Source organism: Ursus maritimus, unplaced genomic scaffold (assembly GCF_017311325.1).
Source record: "Ursus maritimus isolate PB19 unplaced genomic scaffold, ASM1731132v1 scaffold_19, whole genome shotgun sequence".
NCBI lineage: Eukaryota > Metazoa > Chordata > Mammalia > Carnivora > Ursidae > Ursus > Ursus maritimus.
Window position 1 is genome coordinate 41,132,932 of NW_024424341.1, and position 20,014 is coordinate 41,152,945.

At 43.0% G+C, this 20,014-nt stretch overlaps 1 protein-coding gene across 1 annotated transcript in view; it reads left to right on the forward strand.

Annotated features, from left to right (window-relative positions):
- The window catches only part of ZNF582 (zinc finger protein 582), a 34,851-nt gene extending 27,892 nt beyond the window's left edge, over positions 1-6,959 (forward strand). Inside the window, 1 exon segment of the mRNA XM_040633774.1 lies at positions 5,985-6,959. Within this exon segment, the coding sequence (XP_040489708.1) occupies positions 5,985-6,853 (869 nt within the window). The 3' untranslated portion in view covers positions 6,854-6,959.
- Positions 6,960-20,014: the final 13,055 nt, after the last annotated feature.

The following is a 20,014-nucleotide window of genomic DNA, read 5'->3' on the forward strand; positions in this document are numbered from 1 at the left end:
CTGTGTCGCTCACCGTTCATCTTTCGGAGCTCCGGCTTGCTCCAGCGTAAGACGGGACACTAAATAGTGTCGTGAGGATTGAGTGCCTGAAACGGAACCTAGCCCCAAATAAGCAGGGGCCTGGTTGGAGTGGAATGGTTTCTTTTCTTTTCTTTTCTTTTTTTTTTTTTCCCAGCCAGAGCTGGGTTTTCGGAATCAACCCTGGCGCTTCAATCTGTCGGATGAGGAAAACTAAATCTCTGTTTTATAGCAGTTGTGCTGGTTAAAGAGATGGCATGCGGAGGGCGCACTTCGGTTATGATAGTACGGCTGTTACTGTTACTAAAGGTGGGATAGACAGAGCCATGGGCGGGTGAAGCACGCGCCTGAACACCTGTGGAACGTGCGAGTTGTTGTCCTTGCAGCCACTGGAGCTCGCCGCTCCGTCAGATTCTGCCCCAGAGCTCCCTTCCGAATTTGGTATCAGGCCTAGACCCAGATTACGTTGATCCTGTTTCTTTTTCTGACTTTCATGGGCCGGTTATACCAAAGTCCCTCAGTCATTAGTGTGTGGGTAATCATGTGTGGCCGTGCCTGTCTGTTCTGTCCCCAAGGATAGACGGTTTTATTTTTTTAAATGCTTTATTAAAATATGTGCAAACTAAGTGTATATCGTAATACGTCATTTTTTAAAGAAGCAAATTTAATTTTAATATTCTGATATATTACTTGCCTAATGTTAACCTTAAAAACAAAAATCAGTTATTTTACGGGCATTAAAAAAATTTTTTTTGTATGTTCCAGAAATAGCAAATACTCGCAATTAGGGATGTGCAAGCTAGGGCAAAATCACAGGCAAGTGATTTTCTCAAATTCTTTCATTAGCAATATCACAAGTTCATGTGGTAAGATGCCTGTTCCTTACACTTGGTTCAAAAAATCCTGCAGCAGAATAATGACCTTGGGAAAAGTGCCATTACCCTGCAGGTCCTGTCTCTCCTCAATATATTACTTGCCCTCCCTGGAGATTTTTTTTTCTCCAGCCCAGAAACTCTTCAGCAGTTCATACTCTTATGCCATGTCTAGCTTTACTGGTGGACTCTGGGTAGGCAGGCCAGTTTGCATTGTTGCCTAAAGTGTCCCGTGCCCTTCTTGAGCATTCATTATACCTTCAGAAAAGTTTCTTCAGCAAATCAAGTGGATACATTACTTATTAATTGAAAATAATTTGTGTACCTAATTTCTGTAAGGAAAATTGCTGTGAGAAACTTTTTTATACCTGGCTCAATCACTCTTTCATCCATATCTTTTTTTACTTTGATCGTTCCACTTCTCTAGAATAGAGGATAGAAGCAAAGGATAAAAAATGTGAAGACAAGAAGTACTAAAGAATTGAAATGGTTAAAAGACAAGATGAAAATGACTATCCCAGTGAACCTGGAGTCATTTCCTTGCAATAATGTAGGCTCAGTGATGCCAGGTGGGAGTGGTACCACGGCTGGGAGACACATCTGGCAGACTCTAAGGATTCTACCTTTTCCATTACCTCATGGTATTTAGTTGAAAGTACATAGTGCTCCTGTGTCCTGTAATGACTAGACTACCACAGGATTGAATTTGATACTGGAAGCAGCATTTTATGAAGGACTTTGATACAAACTAAGCCTATACTAAGGTGGGAGGCCAGGATGATGGAGAGTCTAGAAATTATGTCTCATGAGAAGGGGTAGAAAAACCTGTGTATGTTTGCCTGGAGAGGAGAGAGTTGCAGAGCTATGTGGAAGTATGTCTCTGGTAAAAAGGAATTTAAATTGCTGTATTCTTCTATGAACTCTAGAAATAGAACCAGGTAGAAATAATAGAGTAGGGGGCGCCTGGGTGGCACAGTTGTTAAGCGTCTGCCTTCGGCTCAGGGCGTGATCCCAGCGTTCTGGGATTGAGCCCCACATAAGGCTTCTCCGCTAGGAGCCTGCTTCTTCCTCTCCCGCTCTCCCTGCTTGTGTTCCCTCTCTCGCTGGCTGTCTCTGTCTCTGTCTCTCAAATAAATAAATAAAATCTTTAAAAAGAAAAGAAATAATAGGGTAGCAAATTCTAACTAAAACACTTTTTTTTTTAGGGGCACCTGGGTGGCTCAGTCAATCATCTGCCTTCAGCTTAGGTTATGATCTCAGGGTCCTGGGATTGAGCCCCGAGTCAGGCTCCCTGCTCAGCGGGGATTCAGCCTCTCCTTCTGCCCCTCCCCCTGCTCATGCTTGCATGCTCGCTCTCAAACAAATAAATAAAATCTTTTAAAAAATGCTTTTTAAAATTAGTTAAAATTTTAAAATCAAGGTATAGTTGACAAACAATGTTATATTAGTTTTAGGTGTACAACATGGTAATTAAACAATTCAGTATGTCTGTAATGTTCACTACAATACGTATAGTTACCATCTGTTCATCATGCAAAGTTATTAGAATATTATTAACTATATTCCCTCTGCTGTACTTTTCATAGCTGACTAAAGTACTTTTAACAAATGGCAATCACAAAAATTTTAAATATTTTGAACTAAATGAAAATAAAACACAACTTTGGGGCACCTGGGTGGCTCAGTCGGTTAAGTGTCTGGCCTTTGGCTCAGGTCATGATCCCAGGGTCCTGGCATCAAGCCCCGCATCAGGCTCCCTGCTCAATGGAGAGCCTGCTTCTCCCTCTCTCTCTGAGAGCAAAGTAATCATCATCATTATAGCCATGTAATAACCTCATTGGGAGGCTTATTCAGTTTTGTGATTGCCATTTGTTAAAAGTACTTTAGTTATTTTTTTTAACCATTTGAAAGTTGCTGACATGATGCTCCTTTACCTAACCTAAGTATTTCAGTGTGAATTTCTTACATAACTACAGTGAAGTTATCAGGATCAGTTAATTCCCACTGATGTAGGGTCACCTGGGTGGCTCAGTCAGTTAAGCATCTGCCTTTGGCTCATGTCATGATCTCAGGGTCCTGTGATTGAGCCCCACATCAGACTCCCTGCTCATTGGGGAGCCTGCTTCTCCCTCTCCCGGCCCTCCACCCCTGCTCATGCTCTCTCTCTCTCGCTGTCTCTCTCTCTCAAATAAATAAATCTTTGAAAAAGCATTCACACTGATATAATTCTGTCCTCTAATCCTAGGTTGGTTATCCTCGTGATGTCTTTTATAACAAAAGAAAATTGAGTGTCATACATTGCATTGAAGTGTCATGTCTCTTTAGTCTTCTTTAATCTGAAACTGACATTTCCTCAGCCTTTGTATTTCATGACATCCCTCTTTTAAAAATGTTATGATGGGGCGCCTGGGTGGCTCTGTCAGTTGGGCATCCAACTCTTAATTTTTGCTCATGTCATGATCTTGGGGTTGTGGAATCAAGCCCCGCCTAGGGCTCTGTGCTCAGCGCAGAGTCTGCTTCTTCCTCTCCCTCTGCTCCTCCTCCTGCTTCCTCATATTCTCTCTCAAATAAAGAAATAAATAAAATGTTATTATGAAATAATTTTGAACTTGGAGAAAAGTTGCAAAAATGGTACAAAGCTCCCACATTCCCTTCATCCCGCTGCACCTGAAGTTAACATCTTGCATAACCATCACAAAACCATGAAGTTAACATTGATAAAATACTATTACTTCATCTCTGTCTCTTTTTTTTATTTTTTATTTGTATTTTTTTTAACTTTTTTTTTTTAAGATTTTATTTATTTATTTGACAGAGATAGAGACAGCCAGCGAGAGAGGGAACACAAGCAGGGGGAGTGGGAGAGGAAGAAGCAGGCTCATAGGTGATGTGGGCTTGATCCATAACACTGGGATCACGCCCTGAGCCGAAGGCAGACGCTAACCGCTGTGCCACCCTCTTTTTTTTTTTAAAGATTTTATTTATTAATTTGACAGAGACAGCCAGCGAGAGAGGGAACACAAGCAGGGGGAGTGGGAGAGGAAGAAGCAGGCTCATAGGGGAGGAGCCTGATGTGGGGCTCGATCCCATAACGCTGGGATCATGCCCTGAGCCGAAGGCAGACGCTTAACGACTGTGCCACCCAGGCGCCCCTACTACTTCATCTCTTGACCTTATTCTCATTTGGCCAGCTTTCCCTGCTCCTGTATTTTGTTATTGTTGTTGTTCCAGGATCCAATCCACATTGCATTTAGTTGGCATGTCTCCCAAGTCTCCTCCAACTGATGACAGTGCCTTAGATCTTCTTTGTCTTTCATGACCTTGACACTTTTGGGAGTCTAGGCTAGTTATTTAATAAGAAGACTTTCAACTTTGGTATGTCTGATGTTTTCTCATGATTAGATTGAGGTGGTTCATTTTGGAAATGAATACCACAGAAGTCACGTGCCCTCCTGAGAGCATATCTGTCAGGCAGTACATGATGTCAACTGGGAGTGATTACTTTGATACCAGGGTTGAGGGGATGTCTGACAGGTTTCTCCATTGTGAAGTCATTATTTTAGTCCTTGTAATTAACAAGTATCTTGAGAGGAAGTACTCATAATTACTTGTTTTGCTCAAGCTGTCCCTGGTTTTGCTGCTAGGAGCACCCTCTCTTTGGTTCCTGTGTGTTTTAGACATGCCCTGTTACTTATGAGTACTTTCTTACTTTCTGGCACTGTGAGATGATACAGGCACATTTTGTACTGACCTAGCCCTGGAGTCTCTATTTCTCATGGCATCCTAGGGTGTGTTTTATTTTCCTTCCTTCCTTCCTTCCTTCCTTCCTTCCTTCCTTCCTTCCTTCCTTCNTCTTTCCCTTCCCTTTTTTTCCCTTCCTTCCCTTCCCTTGTTCCTTTGTTCCTTCATTCCTTGAGACTGGTGCTTAGAAACCAAAGGGTGGGGCTGAGTGTGCTTATTACTGCTTGGATGTTATTGTTTCTAGGCCCTATTAGGGGACAGATGAGATATCCTATCCTAAGGAATATCCTAATGTATACATTCATAGGCACAACTTTTTTTTTTTTTTTTGAGATTTGATGTCTGATCTTATTTATCTGTTACTCTTAGAAAATCTCATTATGGACGGGACTTAGAGATAGCCTCTGTCTCTTGGCAATCTGTTCCTGGTGTTTTTGTTTGGCTTCTTTCATTCTCTTGGCCAAAAGTTTAGCACATTCTGCAGCCTCTTCCTTTTTTCTTAGTATGCTGTTTCTTCAGAGCAACACACCAGCATTTGTTTTGCAGGACACATGGAGTAACAAGATGATGAATCTTGGGTGCTTTGATTCTAGGTTTCTTTCTTTCTTTCTTTCAGTGACATGCTGTAAAAAGAAAAAAATTATCGTATTCAGTGACATGCTGTAAAAAGAAAAAAATTATCTCCTTGTGTTTTTATTCTCACTATCCTAGAGGACCAGTGGTAATAATATAGTAGGCATACATTCACATTTTTATCCATGCTAATACACAACACACACACACACACACCCAGGGAGCATCTTTTTATTTCTTGCTCTTACAGAATAGATAGGTTTCTACAGTTGTTACTCTGCAGCTTGGTCTTGTCAGTCAGCTTTATCTCTTTCAGTCAATATAACGGAAACTCATTATTTTTAATAGCTTCGTAAATGAGCCGGACTGTTGGACATAATGTCATCAACTCAAACAGACACTTTTATCGGTTGCTTCCAGCCAAATAGTTTGACAGTCAATGTCCTTGTACATGTGTATTTTTAAGTACTAGAGTCTTTAAGCCAAGATTGTCAACAGTGGGAGTATGTATGTTTAGTCACATTAATATATTTGTATGTTTATTTTCAGAGAGTGAATCAATATGGGAGAGCAGGGAATTATCTCTAAGGAAGGGTATAAAAGAGGAAACATTCCAACATGAAATAGTGATGAAAAGAACAAGCAACACATGTAAAGAATATGCCAAACCTTCCTGCGCCAGTACGCGCCTTTTCATCCATCAGAAGATTCTTGAGGAGGAGTGCTGCCAGTGCCACGAGTGTGGGAGATCCTTTAGCCGTCGATTGACTCTCGTTCAACATCAGAGAATCCACACAGGAGAGAGACCCTATATATGTAGTAAGTGTGGTAAAACTTTCAATCAGAGGGCACACCTTAAGCAACATGAGAGGATTCACACAGGTGAGAGACCGTGTGAATGTCAGGAATGTAGGAAGACCTTCAGCCAGATGACTCATCTCACTCAGCACCAGAGTACACATACTAGAGAAAAGTCCCACGAGTGCTGTGCAGGTGGAAAGGCCTTCAGCCGTTCCTCAGCTCTGATTGATCACCGGAGAATTCATAGTGGGGAAAAACCCTACAAATGTAAGGACCGTGGCAGGGCCTTCACTCAAAGTGCACAGCTCATCAGACATCAGAAAATTCATTCCGGAGACAAACCCTATGAATGTAGTAAGTGTAAGAAGTCCTGCGTACGTCTCTCTTCCCTGATTGAGCATCGGAGAGTTCACACTGGAGAAAAACCGTATCAGTGCAAGGACTGCAAAAAGACCTTTTGCCGTATCATGCAACTTACCCTACACAGGAGAATTCACACTGGCGAGAAACCCTATGAATGTAAGGAATGTGGAAAAGCCTTTACCTGTAGGTCCCATTACGTCATTCATAGGAGGAGTCACACAGGAGAAAGACGTTACGAATGTCATGTGTGTGGGAAAACTTTTAGTAACCACTCTTGACTTGTCACACATGATAGGACGCATAGTGGAGTGAAGCCCTTTGGGTGCCATGCTTGTGGGAAGGCCTTTACTACTTCCTCATCACTTTGTCAGCATAAGAGGATTCATACTGGCGAGAAGCCCTCTGATTGCCCTGAATGTGGGAAGTCCTTTAGATGCAGATCTCAGCTTAATCGACATCAGCGAATCCATGTTGAGGAATATTAGTGAAAACTAACTGGGCTTGGAAATGTGAATATCTAGTTATTTAACAATCAGTCAAGATCTTGGTAACAAGTAGAATAAATGATGCGGATTCTCTTAAAAAAGTTTATTCACAGTGTCTCAAGTTCTCATTGTATGGATGGAATAGCAGTGAACCCACTTATGAAATTGTAGAGGAACAAAGGAAATCCATTTTAAGAGCAGGAAGTGAAACCACTACCCCATAACCTGGGCAGCTCTGGCCTCATGCCCCCACACAAGGCCTCCACTGTGCCATCAGTAATGAGCAGTAGTGCTGTATGAATGAAACTTCACTGGTCCTCAGTCTCTGTCACGTCACATCAAGTATTTTGAAACCAAGATCACAGTGCTTGTGTCCTAACTGCCAAAGAATAGGCAAGGAGACCATCTCTTGGCTTGCTTCTCTCCTAACAAGAAAGACATTATGTCCTACCTACCACATTTACATGCAATGGGGAGCTCCCCTCAAATGGGAGGACGTTAGACATCACATAATATGAAAGAACAAGCAGCTAACACTTGATGCTTTGTATCCTAAAAATGGTGCCCAAATATGGTTCCAAATGTAGGTTTGGATTACCTAACCGTGGTGTCACTTGAACTTTCTCCCACACTTCCTGCAATTGCTGCATTTTAACGAGCTTGTCACTGTTTTCATTGCCCATGAACAAGAACAGAGAGAGGCAGAGACAGACAAAGGGGCGTCCCCAGGGCTAGCTGTAAGAGGCGTCACAAGTAGATGTTAGGGATAAATATTCCTGAAGTGAACACACATGGGTTTTCTTTTCTTGAATTTCTCTCAACTGCATCTATAAAAACATTTGTAAATTACATGTGCCAATTTCAAGAAGAGTCAATACTCAATGGACTCACCAACCAAGCTAACGAGAGTATTGCCAGTAACTCAGAATCCACTGAGTGTCCTTGAAAGGCCATTCCTTTTTTAGCCTCAGTACCTCAGGTGACTAATTTACAAAGTTAGGTTACAGTTCTCTGGCTTTTCATTATTGTCTTATTACCTGTTAATGTAATCCTAAATGAAATGTTCTGGTTTTGAACTTGAAAGGGAATCATGCTCTGCATTCTTCTGTGACTTGAATCTGAAACTGATTTTGAGATTTACGTATGCATTAAATGAGGTTCCCCTTTTCCACAGCAGAGCCAGCCTGTACCAATGCACCAGCCATTGGCTCCATTCCTCTGTTGCTGAATACCTGGGTTGGTTGTTTCTCAGTCTTTGCTGTTCCAAAAAATCCACCGATAATCTCCATGTCTTCTGGGCCCATTTACAAGACCGTCTCCAGAGTAGAGTTCTGATAGTGGACTTCCGCATTCACCAAGTTTTCCAGGTCCTTGTGCTGCTATAGATGCTGTGTTCTTGGCAGTATTTCTGCAGTGGAAAGAGTTCCCAGGAATGGGTACATTCTAAGTCCATGTGGCCTCAGGTGACTGTAAGGCCTAGATGAAACCCAGCATGTTTTGTGGGCTGGTGCTCACTGTCCTCCTCAGATCTTTCTTAGACATTGCCTCACGTGCCATGAAAATAGATTAGTGAGTTACTACGTAACACCCTCAGTCTCATGATTTCAGTATCATGACACTGCCTTACTTTTTCTTAATGACAGGACTCTAAAATACCATGTGAGAGGGCACCTGGATGGCACAGTTGGTTGAGCATCTGACTCTTGGTTTCAGCTCAGGTTTGATCTCAGGGTCGTGAGATCGAGTCCTGCATCGGGCTTTGAGTTCAACGTGGAGTCTTCTTGGGTTTCTCTCTCTCCCTCTGCCCCTCTCCTCCACGCTTTCTATCTCTCAAATCTTCAAAAAAAAATGCAAGTATCAGGTGGTAGTCTAATTTAAATCTGTGTGACAGATAATTAGGTTTTACAGAATTCAAATTGCATATACAATTCCACAGTGTAGTGTGCAAAGTGGTACAAGAAAATGAAAGCTCTCTAGAGTTAACATCAAGAGGGGAGTAAGATCGATATTGAATGGTTTTGAAATCCAGAAAGGTTCTCAGAGAAATGTCACATGGGCTAGACTTTTAAAAATGAACAGGTGTTTTCAAAGACGAGTTGAGTAAATGCATTCAAGTCAGAGGGGAAAGGCCTGCAAACTCACTGGGCTTGTGAAAGTCAAGACCTGAGTTCTACTCTCCCAGTAAAAGTTAGATGTTACGTTCAACCGTGTCCGGCAGTGTGCCCTGCTTCCCTGCCTGCATTATTTTTCTCTCTAACCCTTATTTTACTCATTAAACCATTTAATATTTGTGTATCACTTAGTGCCAGAATGTAATCTCCATGAGGACAGGAAAGGTGACTTAGATGTTGTAGGTCATTAGTAGGTGAATAAATGAATGGAAGGCCTGGATTCATGACTGGATTCATTGACTTGATCTCTAGGTTTTATGCAGATCTGTTGAAACAGTCTCCTATTGCTATAAGCTTTAGGACTGTAACTGCTGTCAAACACATTCACACAGTGGTCCCATCTGCACTAATAATTTGGATTATCTTGGTAGCTTGTGTGATGTTCAGAGCATTCAGTGAAAAAGACTGAGATCATTGTTGTTGGAATAAGTACATCTGTCAGGATTCAGAGGGCCTAGAGAGCTTTCAGCCACAATGTGTAAAACTGGTCCTCATGGAGAAGCCCCACCTCTCTTAGGCCACCTCGTTGTTTGCCTGGCTAGTATCCCGAATATAGTTCTAATACTGCCCAGAGTTTGAGTTGTGGAAGGATAATAGGAAAGATATGATTGAGACTCAAGAATCATTAAAAGCATTCACTAGGACTTCTCATCCTAAGCAAGCAAGGAAATGTTTGTGGACATAGATTTGGAGGAGTTCACCCAAAGAAAGGAGATCAGACTTTTGGCTTACCAAAATATATTGACATGGATTAAATCAGGAGAGGTCATTACAGGTTCTGGAGTGACTGGTGTAGACATGTACTAGATAATATATGGGATAGTGAATGACATGACACATCCATTTCCATACTATCCTGACAGGACTTGAAAGGGTTCAGTGAATTACAGTGCTGGAGTGGGTGATCCAGGAAGATTTCTGTGGACATTTGCATGAGGCAACCCTAGCAGACTCTTGAAAAAGCATGTTCACAGAGAATGGCACTGTTCTTGAGAGATCTCTGATCCCAGGAACTCCTTGGGTAACTTCACTACACAGGTATGATGCATGTTGGTGATGGATTTCACCCACGTAACAAATATAACCCCATCGCGCTCATACCTCCATGCTCAGGGAAGGCCGCTTTGCTGTTTTTTCCTTCTACATGCAATCAAGCACTGTGGGGGTTTTGTTTGTTTTGTTTTCTTTGGCCTCCTTCACTCAGTATTTTGAGAGGCATTGATTTTGTGTCTTTCAGCATTTATTCTTTGCTGAGTAGTAGTCTGTTCTGTTAATATAATTTGTTTATCCATTCTCCTGTTGGCAGACATTTGGGTTGTTTCTGGATGTTTTAATTATAAAGTTCTTGTGAACATTTTTTAAAGATTTTATTTGAGAGCGAGAGCGAGCACCAGTAAGTATATGGCATTTTATAAAGAGAATTGAAATTGGAACATGGAAGCTCCTTTCTCTTTCCCAGGGAAAAAACAGTAGAGATTCTCCATTTCTCACACTTGGTCATGAGGCTGAATCTCATACTTAAGACCTCTTCAGCATGAATGCATGCACTGCCTTAAATTTGAAGAAAAATTTACATACACAGCAGAAAGGGCAGAAATTGTAGGTGCACAACTTAATGAATGTCCACAAGGCAATCTATCCATGCAAGCAGCACTCTGAATAAAAACCAGAACATACCAGCACCCTTCAAATGTCCCCAGAACCCCTTCCAGACACCATCACCTCCCCTGGTGTAACCACTATCCCCCTGCTTCTCAATCATTATAAAATGCCATATACTGGCGAGAACTTTGACAGGACAAGTACATAACAAAACAAAGGTTATCTGTAATCTCATAACTCAGGGAGCTACTTTTCACATTTTAATTTAAAACTTAGATACATTTTTACCCCCTCATCTCTTTCACATTGTGTGAGCATGGAATTTGCAAAACTGGTGATCTATGTATATACACTCATTTAAACCTGATTTTTAAAAATAGTAATAAAAGGTGATTTTTAAAATAACATTTTGAAAAATGTGAAAGTATATATTTCTGCAACCATGAAGCACCTTGATGTTCGTTGGGTTGACGCAGCAGAAAAAAGTGTTCCGTGTGTTGGAGTTTGGTAAGCTTTCCAGATGGAGGCAGATGAGGTGGAATAGCACCTTTCTGTGGTTTTCAGAATCATGTTGTCTTGACTTTTTTGCTGCTTACCGCACTACCCCAAACCGTAGGAGCTAGAGCAGGAACCGTTTTTTATAAATTTCTCATGATTCTGTATGTGAAGCATTCATATTTTACTTGGGGGATGGGTATCTAACCTTTGGTCTATGTGGTTCCTGCCAGGAAGATGGCTTCTTCATTCACATGTCTGACACCAAGCCGGAGTGGTGAGATCATAATTATGGGGCTCCTAATTGCACCATCAGCTGCTGCTTCGGTCCTCTCCATGAAGTCCCAGCCCCTACCCTCACTGGCTTCTTCCTGTGGTCTGGACAGAACAGCTGGATTCCTTACAGGGTAGATCAGAGCTCCCAAGAGTGCAAAACAGAACTTGCCAGGCCTTTAATTGATTTAAACAGTGTTTTGTAGTTTCCAGTTAATAGAGCTTGCATAACCTTTATCACATTATTCCCTACATATTTCATATTTTTAAATCCTATTTGCTTTTTTCCCACTCAGAAAACAGGGCAACAGCCTTTATATATATTTCTACTACACACGAGGCTTTTTTTTTTTTAAGATTTTATTTATTTATTTAACACAGAGACAGCCAGTGAGAGGGGGAACACAAGCAGGGGGAGTGGGAGAGGAAGAAGCAGGCTCATAGCGGAGGAGGCTGATGCAGGGCTGGATCCCAGAACGCCGGGATCACGCCCTGAGCCGAAGGCAGACGCTTAACCGCTGTGCCACCCAGGCGCCCCACGAGGCTCATTTTTTAAAATTTAAATTCAATTAGCCAACATATAGTACATCATTAGTTTCAGATGTAGTGGTCAATAATTCATCAGTTGCATACAACACCCAGTGCTCATCACATCATGTACCCTCCTTAATGCCCATCACCCAATTACCCTGTCCCCCCACCCACCTCCCCTCCAGCAGCCCTCAGTTTGTTTCCTATAGTTAAGAGTCTCATGGTCTGTCTTCCTCTCTGATGACTTCCCATTCAGTTTTCCCTCCCTTCTATGATCCTCTGTGCTGTTTCTTATATTCTGCATATGAGTGAAACCATTTGATAATTACCTTTCTCTGATTGACTTATTTTGCTCAGCATAATTCCCTCCAATTCCAGCCACGTCAACGTAAATGGTAAGTATTCATCCTTTCTGATGGCTGAGTAATATTCCATTGTATATATGGACCACATCTCCATCCATTCATCTGTTGATGGACATCTCCGCTCTTTCTATAGTTTGGCTGTTGTGGACATTGCTGCTATAAACATTGGGGTGCAGGTGCCCCTTTGGATCATTATATTTGTGTCTTTGGGATAAATACCTAGTAGTGCAATTGCTGGGTCGTAGGGTAGCTCTATTTTTAGCCAGAAGAATGTTGAAAAAGAAAACTAAAGCTGGTGGCATCACAATGCCAGACTCCAAGCTCTAATCATCAAGACAGTCTGGTACTGGCACAAGAACAGACACGTAGATCAATAATTCTATTTGTCTTTTCTAAATTTCAATTTCTGATCGTTCATTGCTATGGTACAGACACACAGTGGATGTTTGTATATTCCGTCTGTATCTTGCAATCGTGCTAAACTCAGTTGGTCTAGTTTGTTTTGGTTTTTGAACATTGGATAGGTTGTTCAACCTAAGATGATCCTGTCTTCTTCAAATAAAGGCATTTTTACTTTTTCTTGCCCATCTGGATGTCTTATTTATTTTTCCTAGCCTTATTGCACCGGCTGAAACCTCTAGTACAGAAGTAAGTAGACGTGAGGGCAGACATCCTTGCTTTGCTCCTGATTTTAGGGGAAAAGCATCCAGGTTTTTTATCATTCTGTATCAAATTAGCTGGTTTTGAAAATGGTTTTTATCAAGTTGAGTAAGTTCTTTCTTGGTTTGCTCAGAGTCTTTATCTGGATTGGATGTTACATTTTGTGAAAAGCTTTTCTGCATCTATTGAAGTAATCATGGTTTTTAATTTTTTGAGTTTTTTTAACATGGTAAATTATTTTGCTTGATTTTCAGATATTTAAACAACCTTGCATTCCTTGGAGAAACCTTATGTGGTTGTGCTGTAAGGGTATGTACTTAATGTTACTGAATTGTACACCTAAAAATGACTAAAATGGTTAATATTATGTATATTTTACCACACACAAAAAAAACCCAAGCCCACTCCCCACCCCCCCACCCCCAAAAAAGAAGAGAAATCACACCTGCATTTGGCTACCTCAGCAAGCCAAACAGAATCTCTTTCCTCGAGGGAAAATCTGCAGACCCAGCTGTTAGGGGGAAAGGAGCACATGTTCCTTCATGTTATGGGAAAGCCAGGTAAGCAATGAGTGGGCACCTTACACCAGGTAGCCTAGTTTTGAAGTGTCACCTTTTACTTTCCTTTTTTTTTTTTTTTAAAGGATTTTATGTATGTATTTGACAGAGAGAGAGAGCAAATGGGGGAGGGGCAGAGGGAGAAGCCGACTCCCCACTGAGCAGGGAGCCTGACCTGAGCATGACCTGAGTCGAAGGCAGCTGCTTAGGCAACTGAGCCACCCAGGCACCCTGTGATTTTTAAATTATGAAAAATTACAATAAGATTAGTTGCCGTTTCTTCTCTCCTGTCTGGGTAGTAAGTAGGCCACTGCGCCTCCAGATTCTTAGTGTTTCATAAAGTCTGGTCCTTAGAGTGTTGTCTAAGGCGAGGCTGATGGCGTGTCCGTTAGCCCCACCTGACCTTACTGCATCCGTGTGGGTAGCTGCCACCATCGACAGACGCCGTCAGCCTTCACTTGGCTGAAACGTCAATGAATTGCACCCAGGCACTTCAGGGGAACCTCTGTAATTCAAAATCTCCGCTGAGCTAGTGGCTCTTTAGGGAAGGATAAAACTTCCCTGAAAAGGTGTCTGCCGTTCCTCCGAGTAAAACATGACGCCATGGGGGCGCCTGGGTGGCTCAGTCGTTAAGCGTCTGCCTTCGGCTCAGGGCGTGATCCCAGCGTTCTGGGATTGAGCCCCACATCAGGCTCCTGCGCTGGGAGCCTGCTTCTTCCTCTCCCACTCCCCCTACTTGTGTTCTCTCTCTGGCTGTCTCTCTGTCTGTCAAATAAATAAAATCTTTAAACAAACAAACAAAAACCCAAAAAAACATGATGCCATGGGGGCACCTGGGTGGCTCAGTCGTTAAGCGTCTGCCTTCGGCTCAGGGCGTGATCCCAGTGTTCTGGGATTGAGCCCCACATCAGGCTCCTCCGCTGGGAGCCTGCTTCTTCCTCTCCCACTCCCCCTGCTGTGTTCCCTCTCTCTCTGGCTGTCTCTCTGGCTGTCAAATAAATAAAATCTTTAAAAAAACAAACAAAAAAAACCCCAAAAAACATGACGCCATGGCGAGGTTGGCTACACCCCTAAATAGAGTATTTCATTCAGCCAGCGAAGTCTTGCTTGCCAGTCATTCAGTCTAAATTTACTTGGAATGGGGACGTCAGGGAAAGAACCCCCAGCCCTGCCTGCTAGAACCTCAGCTTCCAGGGGAGCTGTTGTATGTGCTGCCCGTGTCCAGCAGGTGGCGATGTTGTACTGCAAAACAGCCACTGAGCGCTTCCTTTTAGCTAATGCGTTCTTTTTTCTTTCATTCTGGGGTTTCATTTTATTTTCTTTAGATCTCCGGGGAAGGGACAAAAATCATATCTCAGCGTGGGACAAGCTTTTTTGGTCCTTTGTGGGTATTTAGAGAATACACATAGAACACATAGATTTTTATTATTTTTTATTATTTCTTTTTCTTTCGAGTTTTTATTTAAATTCTAGTCAGTTAACATATAGTGTAATACTAGTTTCAGGAGTAGAAGTTAGTGATTCATCACTTACCTGTAACACCCAGTGCTCATCACAACACATGCTCTCCTTAATACCCATCGCCCATTTGATGTGGTTTTGGAATATAGGTGAGGTTCAGTGGGGTGGAGTCTGGAGCCCACAACCAAGAAAGAATTCTTGAGGTGTCTTTGGTACAAAATGGTGATTTACAAAAGCACGGGGACAGGACCTGTGGACAGAAAAAGCTGCTGCTCTTTCTCAGAGGGGTGGCTGATGATATACTAGGGGGTTGGGGGAAGTAAGGAAAAGGGAGGTTTCAGAAGGATTTTCACATGTTAAAGAAGACTCACAGGATGCCAGAGGCCTTGCCATTGTCAAGTTAAGGTTGTTCTTCCCTCTAGCAAGACATTGACAGTCGGGAACTTCCTGGAGGAACATCATGCTCTGCCCACTTCAAGTATCTGTCAATGGGCTGCAGGTTATAAAGACATTAAATTCTATTTACATTCCCTTCTGGAAGCTATTGCTAAGGCTTTTGTAAGTAAACTGAGGGGAGACTCTTGTCTTGTAGGATTGTGATCTCTATTAGTTAACTATTTGTTTTTCCTTTGCTGAGTTTTAGGGCAGCCCGGAGTGCCTGAGGAATGTCACATATATCCCATGGGGGGGGGCGGGTGTCCACTTCTGCTTTGTCCTCAGCTTGCCTTCTGTTCCCTCATCACTTTTAGCCCATCATCCCCCGCCCACCTCCCCTCTAGCAACCCTCAGTTTGTTCTCTATAGTTGAGTCTGTTTTATAGTTTGCCTCTCTCTCTTCTTATTTTCCCCAATGTTCATCTGTTTTGTTTCTTAAATTTCACATAAGTGAAATCATGTGGTATTTATCTTTCTCTGACTGACTTATTTCACTTAGCATAGTACACTCTACCTCCATCCATGTCCTTGCAGATGGCAAGATTTCTTTCTTTTTGATGGCTGAGTTAATATTCCATGGTGTATATATACAGGACATCTTCTTTATCCGTTCTTCAGCTGACGCATTTTTGGGCTTTTTCTGATGAGGGAACGGAAGGCGAGCTGAGGACAAAGCAGAAGCTGATACCCTGCAACCCCCCCCCCCCATGTATGCAACATTCCTCGGGCACTCCTGCCTGCCCTAAAGGACAAAGAAACAGTTAACCTATAGATACCACAATCTTGCAAGACTTGAGTCTCCTTCAGTTTACAAATGTCTTAGCAGTTTACAAGAACAAAGCTATCAGTAACCTAGCTTCCAGAAGGGAATGTATGTAGACACTTAAATTTCCTTACTACCTACAGCCCATTGACAAGTCCTTGAAAGAGGCACGGTGACATTCCTCTAGGAACTCAGCGGCCTCCGTGTTAATACTTTGCTAAGGGCAAAAGGCAGTCCTAGCCTGACCCCCTCCCCTCCCCCAAGATCCTGTAAATCTACTTTAATGGGCTTCCAAAATTCCTTAGAGACTCACGCTATCCCTAACCCCCTCCCAACTTGAGGGTATATAATGGGCCACTCCTCATGACCCCGGTGCAGCTCATTCTGCCCACTGGTCTTGTCCCCGTGCTTCAATAAAACCACCTTTTGCACCAAAGTCGTCTCAAGAATTCTTTCTTGGTCGTTGGCTCCGGACTCCACCCCACTGAACCTCACCTATATTCCACAACCTCATCATTTCCATAATCTGACTACTGTTGAGAACGCTGCAATAAACATCAGGGTGCATGTCCCCCTTCGAATTAGTTATTTTGCATCCTTTGGGTAAATACCTAGTAGTGCATTTGCTGGGCTGCAGGGTAGTTCTATTTTTAACTTTTTGAGGACCCTCCACACTGTTTTCCAGAGTGGCTCCGCCAGTTTGCATTCCCACCAACAGTGTAAGAGGATTCCATTCCCCTTTCTCCTCATCTTTGCCAACATCTGTTGTTTCCTGTGTTAGAACACATCAATTTTTAAAATTCATCCATTCAACATCTATTTATTGAGTACCCAATTTGTCCCAGGAAGTGTTATAAATAGAAATAAAACAAACACTGGAGCATACACTTAGCAAGAGTTAGACAATAAACAGATAAATTAGTCAATATATAACCTAACAAGTATAATGGCATTCCCAAAGCACGATGATAGGACATTATGCTAGATAGTGCTATTTTCTCATTATATACTAAAGCAAGATCACTTTAGCTGTCAATCCCCATTGCAAACATTGCTTACATCTTATCAGCTGAATTTGGGGACTTTTTCCTACAGAAATGCAGATCCAAGGAGTTTAACATGCATGCTGGGGTTTGGAGTAGCTGCCAGATTAGCTGTTCTTTGATGGGAGCTTGAAAAAGGGCAAGGAGTAAGGGTAAGAGAGAGTAGTCTGGATGGTGGAAGAAATGAGGAGGCATTTTTTTCTCCATTTCCAATACCCAGCACTGCCTCCTGCCGTGGGGCCACAGAAGAGGGCTTCTGAATCCAACCCAACTGTAAAAGTTTGGGTCCCTCCTCTGCCTAAGATTCCCCAGGACACTCAACTTTTTGAATTTGCAGTTTTATACTTTCATCAAATTGAGAAAATTTTGGTCATTATTTCTTCAGTTTCTTTCTCCTCTGGTAACTCTCTGGTACTTTCAGGTAACTGTTTTTCATATTTTGTGCAGAGTTTCTATTTTAATCTGTAGAGTTGGCCCAGATAGTTCTAGTGAAAGATGCTAGAAGCTCTGGAGGGTAGACCAACATGTTGGGGAAGGAGAATGTAATGAATTCCAACCCAAATGCTCTGTGTAGTTCTCCAGTAACAAATGACAGTATACAATTCTCTGTGGTTCACATAGCCTCACGAATCTGAGACTCTCTGACCGCAGAAGTGAATGGCACTTACTTACCAGGCATCCACACTGCACCAACAGGAGGGTCAGTTGGCCAAGACTTGAGATAGAAGCATACTAAGAATTTGCTCAGTATTCAGGATTTTGAGCCCAACAACAGCACTTTTGTTCAAATTACTTGTGGCAATCAATAATTTTGACATTGCAATTATTTAAAAATTGACTAAAGAATGCTTTTTGACACAGAAAGATAATATAATAGAGAAAAATGTTATGGAAATTGTATACTATATACTCCCATTTTTCTAAATTGTTTATTTAGGTATACAAATCTCAACCAGGATGTGAAAGGAAAATAAATTTTTTAAAGATTTTGTTTATTTATTTGAGAGAGAGAGAGAGAGAGAGCACAAGCAAGGGGAGGGGCAGAGGCCAAGGGAGAAGCAGGCTTCCCACTGAGCAGGGAGCCTAATGCCGGACTTGATCCCAGGACCCTGGGGTCATGACCTGAGCTGAAGGCAGATGCTTAACAGACTGAGCCACCCAGGCGCCCCAGGAAAATATGTTTTTAGTGACATGCTACAAATGTTAATAGTGTTAGCAGCAGTTCTGAGTTGTGGGATTATGGATGGTATCTTTTCTCTATTTTTGATGAGGGAACAGAAGGCAAGCTGAGGACAAAGCAGAAGCTGACATCCCGCAACCCCCCCCCCCATGGGTTATATGTGACATTCCTCAGGCACTCCGGGCTGCCCTAAAACTCAGCAAAGGAAAAACAAATAGTTAACTAATAGAGATCACAATCCTACAAGACAAGAGTCTCCCCTCAGTTTACTTACAAAAGCCTTAGCAATAGCTTCCAGAAGGGAATGTAAATAGAATTAAATGTCTTTATAACCTGCAGCCCATTGACAGATACTTGAAGTGGGCAGAGCATAATGTTCCTCCAGGAAGTTCCCGACTGTCAATGTCTTGCTAGAGGGAAGAACAACCTTAACTTGACAATGGCAAGGCCTCTGGTATCCTGTGAGTCTTCTTTAACATGTGAAAATCCTTCTGAAACCTCCCTTTTCCTTACTTCCCCCAACCCCCTAGTATATCATCAGCCACCCCTCTGAGAAAGAGCAGCAGCTCTTTCTGCCCACAGGTCCTGTCCCCGTGCTTTCGTAAATCACCATTTTGCACCAAAGACATCTCAAGAATTCTTTCTTGGTCGTGGGCTCCAGACTTCACTCCCCTAAACCTCACCGATATTCCAAAACCACTCATTTTCACTCTTTTCTTCATTTCTCCAAAGCAAACCTCATTTCCTCCACTCTCTATTCCTCTGCCCTGGTTTGTTTCTCCATAGTCTTTTCCACCATTCCATACACTATTTATTTTACTCATTCATTTGTGTTCTCCATCCACTTAAAAGTCAGATCTCAAGACGCTAGGGAATTTTGTCTGTTTTTTTTTCCCTTTTGTATCCCTCTGCATGACTTTTTCTTCCAGTGCAGGCCTAATTCTACTGTTTTCTTAGTCCCCCATAGCAGGGACCGTTTCCACTGTCGGGGAGCAGGACGGTGTTCAAGCCCAGCAGTCTGGTTGCAGAGACGTCGTCTCATTCACTGCCTCTCAACAGTAAGGATAATGATGACGCGCCCGTTTGGCAGGAGAGTCATTTACTAATTTGCTGTCGTCACTTTGGGGATAGGACACGATCGGGATTCCCGAGCGCTGTTCTTACTGTCGCAAAACTTAGCGCAGGAAGAAAACCACGATCCCACTGCCAGCCTCGAAGGCCGCACTCGGAGCCACTCCACGCTCACACGGACACAGCATCGCCTCGAAAATCCGCACCTGAGCGCGCCCAGGGAGCAGGCGCAGCGCGGCCTTCAGGCAGCACCTGCCGCCAGGTAACTAGGGACGCTTCCGGTCTCCAGGCGAGGGGAGGCGGAGTGCGCTTTCTAGGCGCCTGCGCACACTGCCGCCCAGCTCTGCCACGCCCCTAACCCCTGGGCCACGCCCCTGAGTGCCGCGCTGTTCAATCGCAGGCACGCACGCTCCCGCGCTCGGGTTCCTCCCCCGGTCTTCTACAGCCCAAGGACACGCCCCCTCCATTAAGCCACTCCCCACCCCACCCCTCGTCCCTCGGGCTCCTCCCCCTTACACCGCCCCTCTCGGGAGATTCCTCGCCTGCGCGCTCGGA